The sequence below is a fragment of the Paramormyrops kingsleyae genome, chromosome 19, assembly GCF_048594095.1.
Source record: "Paramormyrops kingsleyae isolate MSU_618 chromosome 19, PKINGS_0.4, whole genome shotgun sequence".
Classification (NCBI taxonomy): domain Eukaryota; kingdom Metazoa; phylum Chordata; class Actinopteri; order Osteoglossiformes; family Mormyridae; genus Paramormyrops; species Paramormyrops kingsleyae.
This window is the reverse complement of record NC_132815.1, coordinates 19,542,359-19,557,313: the sequence shown is the minus strand read 5'-3', so window position 1 is coordinate 19,557,313 and position 14,955 is coordinate 19,542,359. Positions and strand designations below refer to the sequence as shown.

The 14,955-nt window shown below is 48.7% G+C and overlaps 1 protein-coding gene across 2 annotated transcripts in view; it reads left to right on the top strand.

Annotated features, from left to right (window-relative positions):
* The window catches only part of LOC111841766 (forkhead box protein N3-like), a 61,849-nt gene extending 47,365 nt beyond the window's left edge, over nucleotides 1–14,484 (top strand). The window contains exons 5-6 of one of the 2 annotated variants that reach the window (XM_023807744.2): nucleotides 11,316–11,424; nucleotides 13,642–14,484. In XM_023807744.2, coding sequence (XP_023663512.1) covers nucleotides 11,316–11,424; nucleotides 13,642–14,140 — 608 coding nt within the window. In that variant the 3' untranslated portion in view covers nucleotides 14,141–14,484. The remainder of the gene's footprint in view (nucleotides 1–11,315; nucleotides 11,425–13,641) is intronic. The other variant, XM_072702661.1, reaches the window with a different exon arrangement.
* Nucleotides 14,485–14,955: the final 471 nt, after the last annotated feature.

Below are 14,955 nucleotides of genomic sequence, written 5' to 3'. Positions count from 1 at the left end.
TGAAAAGCAATCGCCTCCTGCCCTGGAATATGAATCATTTTTCCTATCTTCTCTCCATCAAATGCATCCTTCACCATGGCCTTTTCCCACTTTCACTGATTAGACCACGGAGGATGCGGTGATTTGTCGAGGCAGACGAGTCAGTCCTGACTGCGTACCCACCTGGGGGGGGTGGGCTCAGCAGAGCTCTGTGCCCTGGGGCGAGGCGGAGGACTGACTGGCGGGGTCTAATTAGCTGAAGGCCTGCTTGGGGAGGCTTCCTAGTCAGGATCTTTGGGGGGGGGGGGGGCAGTGATATTATTCCACCTGCTTCCTGTGTCGAACAGTACTTAAGAAAATGGAGCGCAGCATCGGATGTGCAGAGAACTGCATGGGGCTGGAGTGGCCCGGTCATATGGGACAGGCGTGGGATAATACAACCTGTCATAACCGCCCCTCCCCAGGGAGGGCGGCTCCCTTCTCTGAGGCCGCCAGGGCCACATGACCGCATTATCCGGCTCAGTCACACAGGGCTGCGAGTAAGTAGCAGTTTCAGGCTGAAAATAACAGTGAAACCTCAGTAAGTGAAACACAGCATTAACTGTTTATTGCCTTTCTGAGGTGTTGTTTGTGATCTTCTCAAGCTGAAATGGCTGAAACGTGAAGCTGTGCTTTGGGTGCTGGTTATGTCATCTGTGGCCTCTCGGGCCACCCAGAAGGTGTCAGGGCAGCCCGCGCACGGCGAGGAGTCAGGTGGCAGTGTCACTGTGGCTCATGGGAGTGGCAGGCAGGGCACGTGCCAGTGTGGTGGACAGTTAGCGGCTTGCCATTCCTGGGGGGTGCCTGTGACACCGGGAGGCACAGACCGCCAGTCCGCGTCTGATCCGCACCCCCACTGCATTTTCCCTGTCTCCCTCCCCTGCCTCCCGCTGAATGCACTGGTGGACGCTTTCCAAAGCCAGCCGCTGGCCTCGCATTTATATAATTATATAAATGAATGAGTCCAACAATAACACTGACAGGCACTGAACACACAGAGAGGCGCAGGATTAATATTAATGTCCGCGTCATCCTCCCTCTCGTCCTCCCCCTCATTCCGGGAGAGAGCACCCGTATAAATTCAGGAAGTGTCGCCCGGTGGTGCAGAGCACTTTGAAGTGTCACTAGCGTCTCGGTGCCGCTCCGGCTCCATTCGGGATAATAAGCTGGGGGATATTTACCCGGCGCTGCTGGAAAGCGGCCCGGCTGTCTGATGAATACTGGGATAAATCAGAAGGGGTCTGAAACAGGAGACGGCACGTTGCCATCTCCCACACCCGACAAAACAAAGCTTTCTAGGGCGGCAACTGTGCCCAATTTGCACCCAGGAGCCCCCTTCAGTCTGTTTTTGGCTGCATGCTGAACTCCCGGCCGTCCCCGAGGCCGCAGCTCGGTGTGAATTCTGCTCCCCGCTTGTCAGGTCTTCGGGATTCTTCAAATGGAGTTTAGGTCAAACTCTCCCCCCACCTTTTCATCCTTTTCATACACGCCGTCAGACAGCGGGTAAAAGTTTGGTTCTTAAATGTAGCTATCGGGGGTGATTAATTACTGCAAAAGGCAGATCCCCAGGCAGCCACTGTGGGCAGCTGGTATTAATTAAACTGCATTTATACATCACTGTAATTTATGTATTTCGGTGGAACCTTGCGAAGCAGATACTGATTGTTCTGTCAGCCAGGTGTATTGAGTAGTCGTGCGGGTTTTTGGCTGCGTGGTATTTAACTGTATTACTCACAAAGGCGGCTGTCCGGGCCGCAGTGCAGGTGAGGCCGCCGCCATCTTAATGTGACATTTAGAGTAACGCTAGAGCGATCCCATTGGGCCTCTTGTCCTCAAGGCCAGCCACTGCTTTGCTAGAGGGACACCTGGGGGCCGTTTTGCCGTCTCTCACAAGTAGAGGTAGAAAGTTCAAGTACAGAAAGTGAAAATCCAGACCATGATTTTGTTTCAACAAACCAGTTGAGTGTGAAGAGTCACAGAGTACTCAACTGGTTGGTTGAAACAAAATCTTGGTCTGGATTTTCACTTTCTGTACCAGACATTTGCACCACTGGCTACAGTTCTCCTCGCCTCTGGTGTTTTGGTCTCTCACCGTGGTTCTGGTGTTGCCACGGCTGCCCCGGTCTAATTATTCACTTTGCTCAGAGCCTCCTGTGACCGCACATTATCCGGACCGGACTATGTGCAGCTGGTCAGGAAATCCGCTGTTGGCATGACCCTCCAGGAGAGCATGTTGCAGCATACGCAACAGCCATCAGAATGGGGGGGGTAATTCGGCTGGGGTAATCTGTGAAGCGCCCGGCTAATGAGGCAGCTATGGTCCCAGGCGACGGTTCACGGTCCATCTGTGGTCCCACCTTCACCTGGCAGCCAGTAATAATCACAAAGAGAAACTGCTCCTCTATATTGCTGTTTATTTATTCATTTGTTTCATTTCTTCATTTTCCCACTGATTCCTGGGGATGAAACAAAATAGAATGAACGGGAGACAGAGGAGATGGTGATATTGCCTCGTCTGTGACCTCATCTTCTTTAGCCGAGGATGCATTTCATGGTCGCTTTTCCACCAAGAGCCATCGGGGGCCTCTGTCTGTGTGTGTATGTGTTTTATTTTCCACCATTTTTTTTATTACCCAGAGTGCTTTTCAAGGTAGAGAAGGTCTAGCTTGAGCGCCTCTCCATGGCTCACCCTTCCCTTGTGCGAGAGGTGCAGCCATATCACATCCCCCCCCCCCCACTGGCTAGGCTTCACGAGAACGAGGACCAAGAGTCTTCCTTCTGCGAGGAGGGTTCATTTGCCCCTAGTGACAAATCTTGACATGGAATGTCTTCCAAGATCCCAGGGCACACTTTGGAGATCCCAACAAGTCCTGCTCACGGCCCATAAGACGTCTCTCATCTGAGACGCAGAAACACTGAGATAGGAAAACGATGTGGCACACGCACAGGAAACTGCCAGCTAGCGTTTTGGCCATATTAGCGTGTTGAAAAACAGTGATTCCCGGCACTTACCTGCAGTATGGAGCTCTGGGGAGTGGGAGGGTCCCTGTAGGGGCTCAGCTGAAGATGCATGTGCCTCTCAATAAAGCTTTGAGAGAGGAAGAGGAGAGAAGAAAGGAGAGACATCAGCAGCCTGCTGACGAGGAGCACGGGATGCACTCAGGCTTGTACAGATGCCTGCGAGAGGGAGAGTCTGCCGTCACTATTGATTTTCTTTCCTCCTTTTTCCCTCCGTGAAATGAGCGCGTGGGTGTCTTGTACTGCAAATTGAAATCTCTGCATGGTGCTGCTCGGCGGTGTTTTCCGGGTTAAGTTCGCCATAAATCCAACGGGGGGGGGGGGCAGTGGGGGCCTGGAGGCGTAAACGCTGCACACGTGCAGATGATGTATGGCCCGTGGGTTCGTTGCGCCTCTCCTTCCACCCCGAGGCCATCGATCGACCCCGCTTTCGTCGGCCATCCGTCAGTGCCGGGATGTGGAGCGACAGGGCAGCCAGGTCCGCTGTCCGGCCCGGCCATATTTGAAACGCGCTCACTGACGAGGAGCATCCGCAAGGGTCTCCCCGCTCTCCGTCGGAAGAAGCTGCTTGTGGGAGGGTGATCTGCAGCACAGCAGACCTGAGAGGTGCCCAAAGATCACCTGAGCTTCATGAAGGAAGATCTGTCCAAAATCTCAGCTTTTCCTGGCAGAACAATAGACAAAAACTAATCCCCCCCACATGCCCCTTCAGTCATTGTGTTTTTGGGATGGAAGTAAAGTGTATTTTAAAGGACATGGGACCAGTCTCTGGCCAGTGGGCTTGTTTTTACTCAGAACAGCCAGCGGTCATCGAGTAGCTGAGGCAGAGGAACAGGTCCTAAATGACACCAGTTCTACAAACCGGAGGCTGTCACTCCCCTGAACATCATTTTGAACTTCCAGTAAGTTCAGTAAAAAATGTTAACAATTGCAAGGTGCTTTGAAATAGTGTATTACATGAAATTTATGTTTCTCATCCTGGCCTGGACTTGTGTAAGCTGGTCAGTGGCTGCATCCTCAGACAAAGACATGCCCCCCGCCCCACCCCAAAGACATGCCCCCCGCCCCACCCCAAAGAACAGGCTCACCTCAGGCTGCCTCCACGCCATTGGTGCCATATGAAGCAGAGCCGGGCTGGGCCGGGACAGAGAGCCGAGGAGGCATGCTGTTGCCGTTGGATCCCCCGAGCCCCCATTGGAGCGGCTGTCCCTTATTGGATCTGGCATTATACAGGGAGAACATCTCCCGCCTTACCCCAGCGGTTCAGGATCCATCTCTCCGAGATGAGCGGTACGCGGCTGTTGCCATGGCAACAGCAAGCCTAGCTGAGGTGGGGATGGAGACAGAAAGCCAGATACCTTCAATCAGACCTGGTAACAGAATAACAGTTGGTATCTAGGCCCTGGGATAGGTGGGGCTGGGGGAGGGGGTGATGGAAAACATGGGAGCGCTATCAGACAAGCGGTGACAATGGGGAGATCAGGCCATGAAGCTGTTAGTACGGAGACTTTTGGACAAAGGTAGAGTGTCAGTCAAAGTAATCTGAAGTAAGAGTGATGAAGGTCTGATTCAGGCTCCTATTAGAGTGCTTTTCCACTGCACCAGGCATCATTTTTCTCTACAGAAAATTCGGTACTTTCCCTTTTCCAGTAATTTCCAGTCAGGTGCCAGTACCAAATCTCTGGGGTACTTTTTCAGTACTCCGGGGCGGTATTCGCAAACATGTTTGTTGTCGATTGGCTATGCAAATAACTTGCCTTTCAAAAACAAAACATATCTACCATCCTGAAAAAGTGTAGTTATAAACTCAAAAAACGACAATTAAAGAAGTAAAAAAAAATAAAAAGTTACTAATGGATGTGTAGACAAATGAAGAGACACATGTGTTCTGCTGCAAATACACTAGGGCTACGCGATATGGGAAAAATTTCAAATATCATGATGTGATTTTGTTGCAATAAATACTGTGATATTTATAAAGTTCAAAGAGTTCAAGATAAATTAATTTTTCACAAACCCATCTAGGAATGATTTAAACAGCAAAGATGAAAATGATTATTATTGGCTCGGAGAGCACATGCAGAGCTCAAGCGAAAGAAGTGGTGGTCAATTTTATACTGATTTCTTAGATGTATACTATAATCTTGAAAAGGAACCATCATTAAAATTGCAAAGCTTGCAAAGTTTTGTTTCCTATGACAGAGTACAAATGTTTTAACAAAATTTAAACCCCATCACACTATAATACCCAGACAGTATGAAAAAACCTGATTGCAACCCAGCTATAAGAATTGCATGTGGATAACATGCGATGTTGGTGTTGATATTGCATATCACCCAGCCCTATATACTATAGCATTTTTCAAATTCTGTACAAAATACTGTGCCTCACTTTGTGATAATGTCATTCACTGCCAGAACCAGTTTTACACTAGTGAAAAACCAGCACAAGACGTTCCGTAGTTTTGGTACTTTTTTGAAGTACCAAAAGTATGGTATCTGGAGCAGTGGAAAAGCACCTTTAAAAATGGAGTATGGGGTACATCAAACTGGGCGATCAGTCTGGGAAGTATCACTCGGTGGATGGGAAGAAACAGCCAGGAACAGAGTACATGCTACAGAGTATCAGTCAATACATGTGAAGAATTGAGAGATCAGTCTATCGAGTATCAGTCAGTATGTGACAAGAAACAGTGAAGAATGAAGAGACCAATTTACAGAGTACTAATCAGTACATCAAGAGAAACAGTGAAGAATAAAGAAATGAATCTACAGAGTATCAGTCACAGAATCGGGAGAAACGGTGAAAAATGGAGAGATCAATCTACACAGTATTGGTCAGTACATGAGGAGAAAGAAGAGATCAACCTGGAGAGCATCATTAACTTGGGGGTATGAGTCAGTAAATTGGGAAAAACAGTCAGTCACTCATAAGGCAGGTCATCCTGAAGGTCAATACCAATTCTTTAGATGATTTTGTTTCACAGGAAAAAAATAAAAATATCATTCACAGCCTAGATGGGAGAGTATGAGTGATGTCCTAGTACCTTCATGCTGTCCCACAAGCTGATATGTGTACATCCTCCCACAAAACCTCCGTTTGCTGTTTCCATTACAGGAATCTACAGTAGGAATCTACAGTGGAAACCTGAATAAGGCTAGTGGACACCTTAAGAAGAAACTCTATTTAGGTAACACGTATTACACATGGACAACATGCAGCAGTATAATAAAGAAGATGGAAGCTGGTGAATAATATACACTGGGGTGGCTCCAGTAATTTGCTTAGTCAATATAAAGGTAATTTACAGCACAATTCCAGGAAATGGCCATATGTTTAAATCCATGAAACGGATCATGTGGAAAGTATGATGAGAAGTATGGGGAAAGTGAAGAGTGCTTTCCGTCTGGACCTGCTTCACTGGCACGAGCTTCCTCCATGGAGGTGATGTCATATTTTCGGTATACCCCATTAGACCCCAGCTCTGTCCCCCAGTGACCTCTTGCTGACTGGGCTTCCTGGGCCGCCTCAGTTTTTCCAGCCGTCCGGGTCGACGATCCTCTCCGGGAGTATGAATCATGACGCAGCGTCTGTGGAACCAAGCTGAAAGCTCGTCCGTGGCCTTATAAAAGCAGCCGTGCTCCATTTGCTCGTGTGTTTACTCCATTAACGAGGGGGCCAATAACGAGAGGGGCCCCTGATTTAGGTTCTCACCCAAATTGTCCTAAGAAATGTGGAATGATTTTGTGGCGCCCCCCCCCCCCAACCCACCAACAACTCTGTGCCCTGGGACTTTTGCCGGGAGCAGTTAGTCCCAGGCCCCGGGCCCCAGGCTGGTCTCAGGGGCCCCTTCCAGGCAGGCGCTTTGCCCCTCCCCTGCCCAGAAGTAGGCAGATTCAGCACAATCCCTCACTCCCTTCTCTGTTGATTTAACATGTATTCTGGCCTCAGTGCGGACTGTGAAATCAGGGCCTGCTTTCTCTTAAGAGGCCCTGGTGGAGAGCCAGCATTTATTCATACTAAAAATGGAGATGAAAGGCCAGGCTCTGGAATAGGGAGTGCAGAAAGCAGAATCTTTCCTCATTTAAAAGGCATTCTCACTTTAGAGTTCTTGTTGCCGCACAGTCCGGGAATCTGTCTGCTATGACGGGTGGGGAAGGAGGCTGGCTGCTAGGGATTGGAGAAGGTGGCTTGCTGCTGCGATTTGTGGTAACGTGGACTAGAAAGACGGCTGGCTGCTGTGACTCGTGGTAACATGGATAGGTGTGTTAGCTGGCTGCTGTGACTCGTGGTAACTTAGATGGCAAAGACTACTGACTGCTGTGACTCGTGGTAACCTTTAGGAATATAGCTGGCTGCTGTGACTCGTGGTAACCTGCAGGAATATAGCTGGCTGCTGTGACTCGTGGTAACCTGCAGGAATATAGCTGGCTGCTGTGACTCGTGGTAACCTGCAGGAATATAGCTGGCTGCTGTGACTCGTGGTAACCTGCAGGAATATAGCTGGCTGCTGTGACTCGTGGTAACCTGCAGGAATATAGCTGGCTGCTGTGATTCAGGAAAGGTCTTCTAGTTCATCCTGTCCAAGCAACAGCTTCTGTTGTCCTGGGCCACCGGTGGGGTGCAGAGACCTGGGGAGGAGTTACAGGGTCTGTCCTGAGCAGCTTGTTTTCTGGAATCATCCATTGGGTGCCATGAGGGAGTGCTTGCCAGAATTTGGGGGGAGAGAATTTGGACGGGGCCGGCATTTTCCATGGCGTTCACTTTGTTCTTGGACCAGTCCTCTGCCTTGGCAGGCCAGCAGGCCTGATTTACACCTGTTTCTTCAGAGGCCGATCACGCGGGATCCAGCAGGCCTGATTTACACCTGTTTCTTCAGAGGCCGATCACGCGGGATATGCGTCTCCATTAATCCGCCCCGTGTCTCGCTTTTTGGGGCCTGGACGGACCAGTGACAAGGTCATCCTGAGCACATCCGGACCTGGCTGCCCCCGTCTTCATCACTCAAGCCCAAAGTTCTGTCGTTAAAAATAAAACACGTTTCAATTTACAGAGACCCAGAACGGGGGAAGTTAGATTCTATCAGTCAATTATCTGATGCCTGATTTGTTCACAAGTTTATAGGATTTTTGCTTTTATTCTTCATAAGATGTTATGTTATTAGCTGGGTTATAACCAGTGTTGTCCCAGAAATTCACTTACATGGACACCTACCAGGTTTGGTGAAGTTTTATTTAGCTGCTTTCCTCGACGCCGTGATCACGCGGGTGGGGGGGGGGGGGGGGGGTGTTCTCCAGACTGAGATGAAGGCGACAGACTAATGGAACAAAAGATGTGAGAAAGGGAGCAGGCTTTGAATGGCATAAAGGATTTAAACAACAAACAGCTGATGAATAAATCATGGTTTGCAGTTTTCCACGGGTTAGCGACGTTTTGTGAGTTGGTTCAGAATGACTGTTCTTTTTAAAATTATGGAATTTTCCGCGAATAAAAATCCTATTATGGTACTTTATATGGCAATACGCTTCTTTCTGTAATACATTTTTTATAAAAGGATACTATCCTTTATGAAAACATATTCCGTTTGTGAAAAAGACACCACTCTGATATTATTTTGCCTTTGCCCCAAGAAATCAAGTATTAGAATAGGGGTGCCTTGTATGTTTAGTCATTCTGCCCCACGCTGGTCGTAATTTCATTCTGCTGTATGATTTTTATGGCAAAGGGAGCAGAGACAGTGAGCCGAACAGATGGAATGTGTGTTGAGCCAGGAGCTCCAGTATAAAGGTAGCTTTTTATAGCCGCGGTTTTAAAAACTCTGAGCCGTCATTCTCCAGCACACACACACACACACACACACACACGCAGAGGCTCACTGAAGTGCAGTCTGGAAGCCCCCAGCTCCCTGTTGATAGTCTTTGGCTCTCTGGGGGCCCAAGTTCAGCTGATGGAGCTGATGGAGGGACCGGGGGGTCGGAGACCCCCAGAGTGTCGCGCTCGATTGTGCAAACGTAACGGACCGAAATGCTCTCAGGTTTCCTCTGACAAAACGTGCTGCCCCAGTCGCAGGAGAGGGCCAGTGGGACTGAGAGTCCCAGTCGCAGGAGAGGCCCAGTGGGACTGAGAGTCCCAGTCGCAGGAGAGGGCCAGTGGGACTGAGAGTCCCAGTCGCAGGAGAGGGCCAGTGGGACTGAGAGTCCCAGTCGCAGGAGAGGGCCAGTGGGACTGAGAGTCCCAGTCGCAGGAGAGGGCCAGTGGGACTGAGACCTCAGCCCCTGAGACGTAGAGCTAGTCGGCTCGCGCACCATCTTACACGCTCACATTTATACTCTCACGCGTTATTTTAGAAATTCAGCCACATTTCAACACTTACACACAATTTGAAATCAGAATGTCACTGAAAATAACTGCTTTCTGCCACAAGAGGTTCTCATGAGCTATAATACAGTGCAGTACAGTGCATATTTTGGTCTGCAATTACTGCGACTTTTTGGAAAACAGGTCAATTTTAACATTGCAGCGAGTCTTGATTATAGTAAACTGAGAGTGTCGCTGTGGGTTACAACATCCTCGCCAGTGTGATCTGTGTCAGGCTTCAACGAGCAAAGAGGAAAATATTTCTGCTAAAAGATGCAAGACAAGTAGTTCATAATATTGCCACGTGAGAAACAGGCTGTCAATGAAAGACTCTTGTGTACCAATTAAAGTCTCTGAGTAAATACTATAACCTGACCCTGTCAACTGCAGACTATTTACACACAGTTGGTTACAACTGGTGATCATGTTCTGTAATGCAGTAAGAGCTCGTCATTCTCTCTGTAAGGTTAATGGTGATGTGGCTGTCAGGCCCTGACAGGAGAGACGTCCTGGGTGTCTTGGCTTGGAGACCGTCGCCCGGCGCCCATCACTTACACACTCTGTAGCGTACAGAAATGGGCCAATGAGTAGCATAGCAGTTAGCGACACGGAGCCGTGGTACAGACGCAGAACACCTCACCCCTGGGACCTTGACGTGTACTTGAGCAAGGTACTCAACACAAACTGAGAAGGAAAAGCTGTGAAAATAAAAAAAGTCACTTTGGGTGGGAGTAAGTGACTGAGTAAGTGACGGAGCGAGTTTAAATATCATTTAAGGACCTTATTCTTTCTGAGGAGCAGGAGATCAGAGCTGAGATACTCTGTCTGTGACCATCTGTGCAGCTTGACCCTGACACAGGGATGAGAGCTGACCAATGGGAAGCTGCCTAAGCCGCCTCTAATTTTTACCTCCAGTGTGAAATGAGAGGTCAGATTTGACCCCGGAGCTGTATGTAATGAATGGTAAGACAATCTTGGTTCACACACAGTGACTGAAAATTTGCAAAGTTTTCTGTGTCGATTATTGGAAAGTTAAACTCTTTAGGCTCTGGCCTGCTCTAAGCACACCGATGAAATGAAATGTGACAAAAATAGTACACTGTTTATGGAAAACATTGTTGTTATCTGTAATATAGGTCAGGTTGGGTGCTTGGCCTTCTTTTGTTAAAGAACAATGACGACTGACCTAATTCATGCTGTGTTAACAGTGGATCTTCCCTCCTGTTTCATCAATACATCTGCTCTGCGTTGTGATGAGAACAAAACGAATATTGACAGAGCCTCAGTCGCATCACTCCCGGGCAGTTTTTGACGTTACATATGCCGGTGTCCGTCTTGTTTTTGAACACTCCTTCCTTCAATGGGCTGCTGTAGGCAGGGACTGTAGGAGGAGGGAGGTGACTGAATGAAAGCAATGAGCACAAGTAACAAAAATCACACCGCTTTTGTGTGTTTGTTATCTAACCATCGGCAAAATGAAAGCCACGTCAGTTTGATCCCTGTACGCCGTGCTACCCTGGGCAGATTGTGATTGGTCGCTGATATTCATTTTGCTTTCTTTGAGCCATCCTCGTAAATGCCTTTGAAAATAAACAATTTCTGGCACTCAAATGTGGCAGCTTTCACAATCATTTGTTCTTCACAAACATTTCTGTATGTCTCATGCAGGAATGGAGTTCTCTGATTGTGAAATTATTTTGCAAAATAATCTCAGTTTTCTCAGTGGTGTAGTAGTTTGAAAACGGATCCCCCCTTTATTGGGGAGAGGGATGGTATGTAAGCACTGAATCCTGCTGGTTTGAAACAGCAGCAGTGAATCGTAAATTGATACCTGTTTGTGTCTATTTGTGTGTGTGTGTGTGTGTGTGCGTGTGCGTGGTGTTTCCTGTACCTCTGTCCTGACCCAGTCTCCTCTCCCCAGTCCCTCAGGGAGTGATCCAGAACGGAGCTCGGATGATGAGCCCAGGCTTGTTCCCTGGAATCAGAGCACTTCCCATCAACCCCCTGGGGAGCAGGACAGCCACGGTCAGGTGAGAATACTGCTCCAGTTCCCACAGCACGGTACTTCCCCCAGTGGGCGGAGGTTGAACTTCACTGCTGGTCACGCTGCTGGGACATTGCATGCAACTCGACATACGTGTGCCATGTATGCATAGCCCCCAGGAATCACGCCCCAGCACTTTTCCAATTAATGATTCAGACAGGCCCAAAGTTGTTGAAATGTTTACCAGGCCAGACCTGTGAGGGGCACTGGTTGACACTAGAAGATTCCAGACTGATATAAATTTCCAGACCTTGGGCTGGAATGAGTCAGTTCAGTGAATCCTGGAATAGACAGACCAGAAGCTTGGCTCCGCCTCTCAGATCCCCAGTGCTCGCCATCTGCATGCAGGTCTGTCCTTCACCCTCTTCCCGAAGCTGAATCAGCTTCATCCTTAAAGGCCTTTTTTCCAAATGGTACATAAACATACAGCTGATGGCCAATTGTGGATCCCACTTGAGAAATGCAGTGTTTTCTCTGGTGGTAAATAGCAGGCACTATAAATAGAGCTCAGTGGACCAATTAAACCAATTAATGACTAGAATGAAAGCCAGCGGTTTATGCCCTTACAGGAAGTGCCGTGGGTTTGAGAGCCTGAGATAAGGCAGCACAGCAGCTCCGTTGGTAACACTGTGGTCTCATGCCTCCATGCCTGGGGGTTTGAATCCCACCTCCTCTGTGTGTGTGTTTTTTCCCCTTTCTCTAAAGTGCCCTGCAATGGATGCTCATGAGAGATTTACTTACACAAAAATGTTTTGAGGGCAGAAGGAACAATGATTGGTTATCTTTCTGAACCAATCAGATTGTAGAGGAGGTGGGTCCAAGCAACTAGAGGAGGCGGGACCAAGACATCCAATTGGTTGGTCCTCCCTCCTCTGGTTGCTTGGACTCACTTCCTCTACAATCTGATTGGTTATCTTTCTGAACCAATATTTTTTCCTTCTGCCCTCAGAACATTTTTGTGTAAGTAAAACTCCCATGAGCACAATGGACTGGCATCCCGTCCTGGGTGTACCTCCCTCTTTCCCCATGCATCCAGGAATAGATTCCAGCCTTGTACAGAATAAGCAGTTATGGATGGATGGATGTACAGACAGATGAAGGTCCCACAGGAGTGCTTCTAAACAGTGACCCCCACTGCAGCAGAATCATGACATGCACACGCCCCCCCCCCCCCCCACTGGTGATGTAGCCTCAGGCAGCATTTCTATTTGCCCCTGTTGAAACCACAGATGACGCAGAGACCGCGTTCTCTTCATACGCTGCCCTCTTCAAACGAGGGCGCTAATGAGGTCAGGGCTGTTTGTATTGACACACTGTATCTGTGTGTGGCGCCCCCTGGGGGTGAGCAGTGTTTATTAACACACTGTGTGTCTTTATGTGCCCCAACCCCCCACCCAGCAAAGGGCAGTGTTTATTAAAGCACTGTGTATCTGTGTGTGGCGCCCCCTGGGGGTGAGCAGTGTTTAGCACACTGTATGTATGTAGGGGACATTGTTTATTAATACACTGTGTATCTGTGTATGGTGCCCCCCAGGGCTGATCAGTGTTTATTAACGCACTGTGTGTCTGTATGTGGCACCCCCCCGGGGAATGGGTAATGTTTATTAACGCACTGTGTATCTGTGTATGGTGGCCATTTGTCTGCTTGCACACTGTAATTAAATAACTGTGACAAAGATGTCAGTTTGGATGTTGAATTAAGTATAAACAAAGGTGCAGGAAGTCTCTTGATGAATGAGGAAATAAGCATTTAGACGCGTCTTCATGATTCGTCTCCATTTCATCCTGCCGGTCTATCTCACCGGCACTCATTTACAGCGAAAAGCAGAGTTTGATGTATTTTGAAAATGGTATGATTGTGTTTTAGGAGTGAACTTCAATCAGCGTCTTGTTTAAGGCTGAAACGCCCAACACAGACAGATTCTTACGGGTTAGAAATTAATTAAGTGTTTTTAGGAGGCTGCCAGAGAGTTTTAGATCGAAATGTGCTTTTATCCAAAGCAATTAACAAGTCGGACGATTTAAACAGCTGGACGGTTTATTCCCTGAATTAGCCCTTCCTTCAGATTACGGTAGCTCACTGTGTGTCTGCCGTATGAGATGAGTATTCTTATACGTCTGCCCAATACATATGTGCAAATGATAAGTGTATGCTAATGACATCACTGTACGTGACACCGTGTCTCCCTCATCGCACGCACAGGTCAGTACCAGGAAGTTTCCGGGCGCGTGGTGACAGCGGACCACCTGACGACATCGGTGATGGTGACGCCGACTCCCCACTGGCCAACAGCGACCCCAAGCAGGACCACAACTACAGCAGCGCCAAATCGTCCCAGTTTCGCGGGGACGCCTCGCCCGGGTCCGACCCAGCGGAGGAGGGCGGTCGCCCGGGCGACGGCACCGGGAGCGACGCCGAAGAGGACGAGAGCAGGTCCCGGCCTGGGAAGGGGCTGGCGGACGCGGCAGCCGAGCCGAGCCAGCACAGGAAGCGAGCTCATTGGACAAAAGGCAAACCGAGAGGAGACACACTGCCGCTGAAGAAGAGGCGCACGGAGAAGCCCCCCGAGAGCGACGACGAGGAGATGAAGGAGGCGGCCGGTTCGCTCTTACACCTGGCCGGCATGCGCGCCTGTCTGAACAATATCACCAACCGCACGGCTAAGGGTCAGAAGGAGCACAGGGACTCGCTGAAAAACTGAGGCTGGGGGAACGGCAGCAGAGTGCATCACCTTATCCAGATATATTGTTTCTTTAGGGCATCAGGTAAAGTTTAATAATTTGTGGCAATACCAACCATCACTTTGTTTTCCTGCCTTTCAGTTCCTGCGGGTTGTTTTTTTTCCGTTTGTCTTTTGTTGTTGTTTATGTTGTTTATGTTGTTGTTGTTTTAAGGAGATTGAAGCCATAGCAGATCTTACTTTCTGATGCTCAGCAGCAGCGATCAGAGATGGCTACTCTTGTACTGGCCGAACAGGAAAGCAGGTCTTCAATTTTCCAAAACACGAAGTTCCATAGCATTTTCCCTATTTTTAATGGCTGCGGGGGTGGGTGGTGGTGGGTGGGTGGGGGGGGGCAGATGATGGTCACGCCCAGGGTGGGGACAGAGGGGAAGGGGTCGAGGTTGCAAAATCGGTCACTCCAACTTCCAGAACGCCATGAACAGGGGCACGGGGCAAGTTGAGTAGCCGTTGACAACCGCGGCCACCCAGAAGCCACCAGTGAGATCCAGTCTTCTGTGAATAGCGAGGAAAACCAGCCAGTTTAAAGCCATAAGTTCTTACTAAGCAGCAAGCAAAAAACAAAGTTAAATAAATAGTCAACGTCTTCAACTGTGCTGTTTATAAGCAACCGAATCAATGGTGTAGATATGAATAATAATAACAATGTCCTCCATTTAGCAGCAAAACTCTAGATAAGACGGGGAGACAAAGAAGAAAAAAATAACTGTGTTGTCAGTGTAAGACGGATACAAACAGCGGAAAGATTGTGGAGTCTTTTTGAACATCATTTTTGT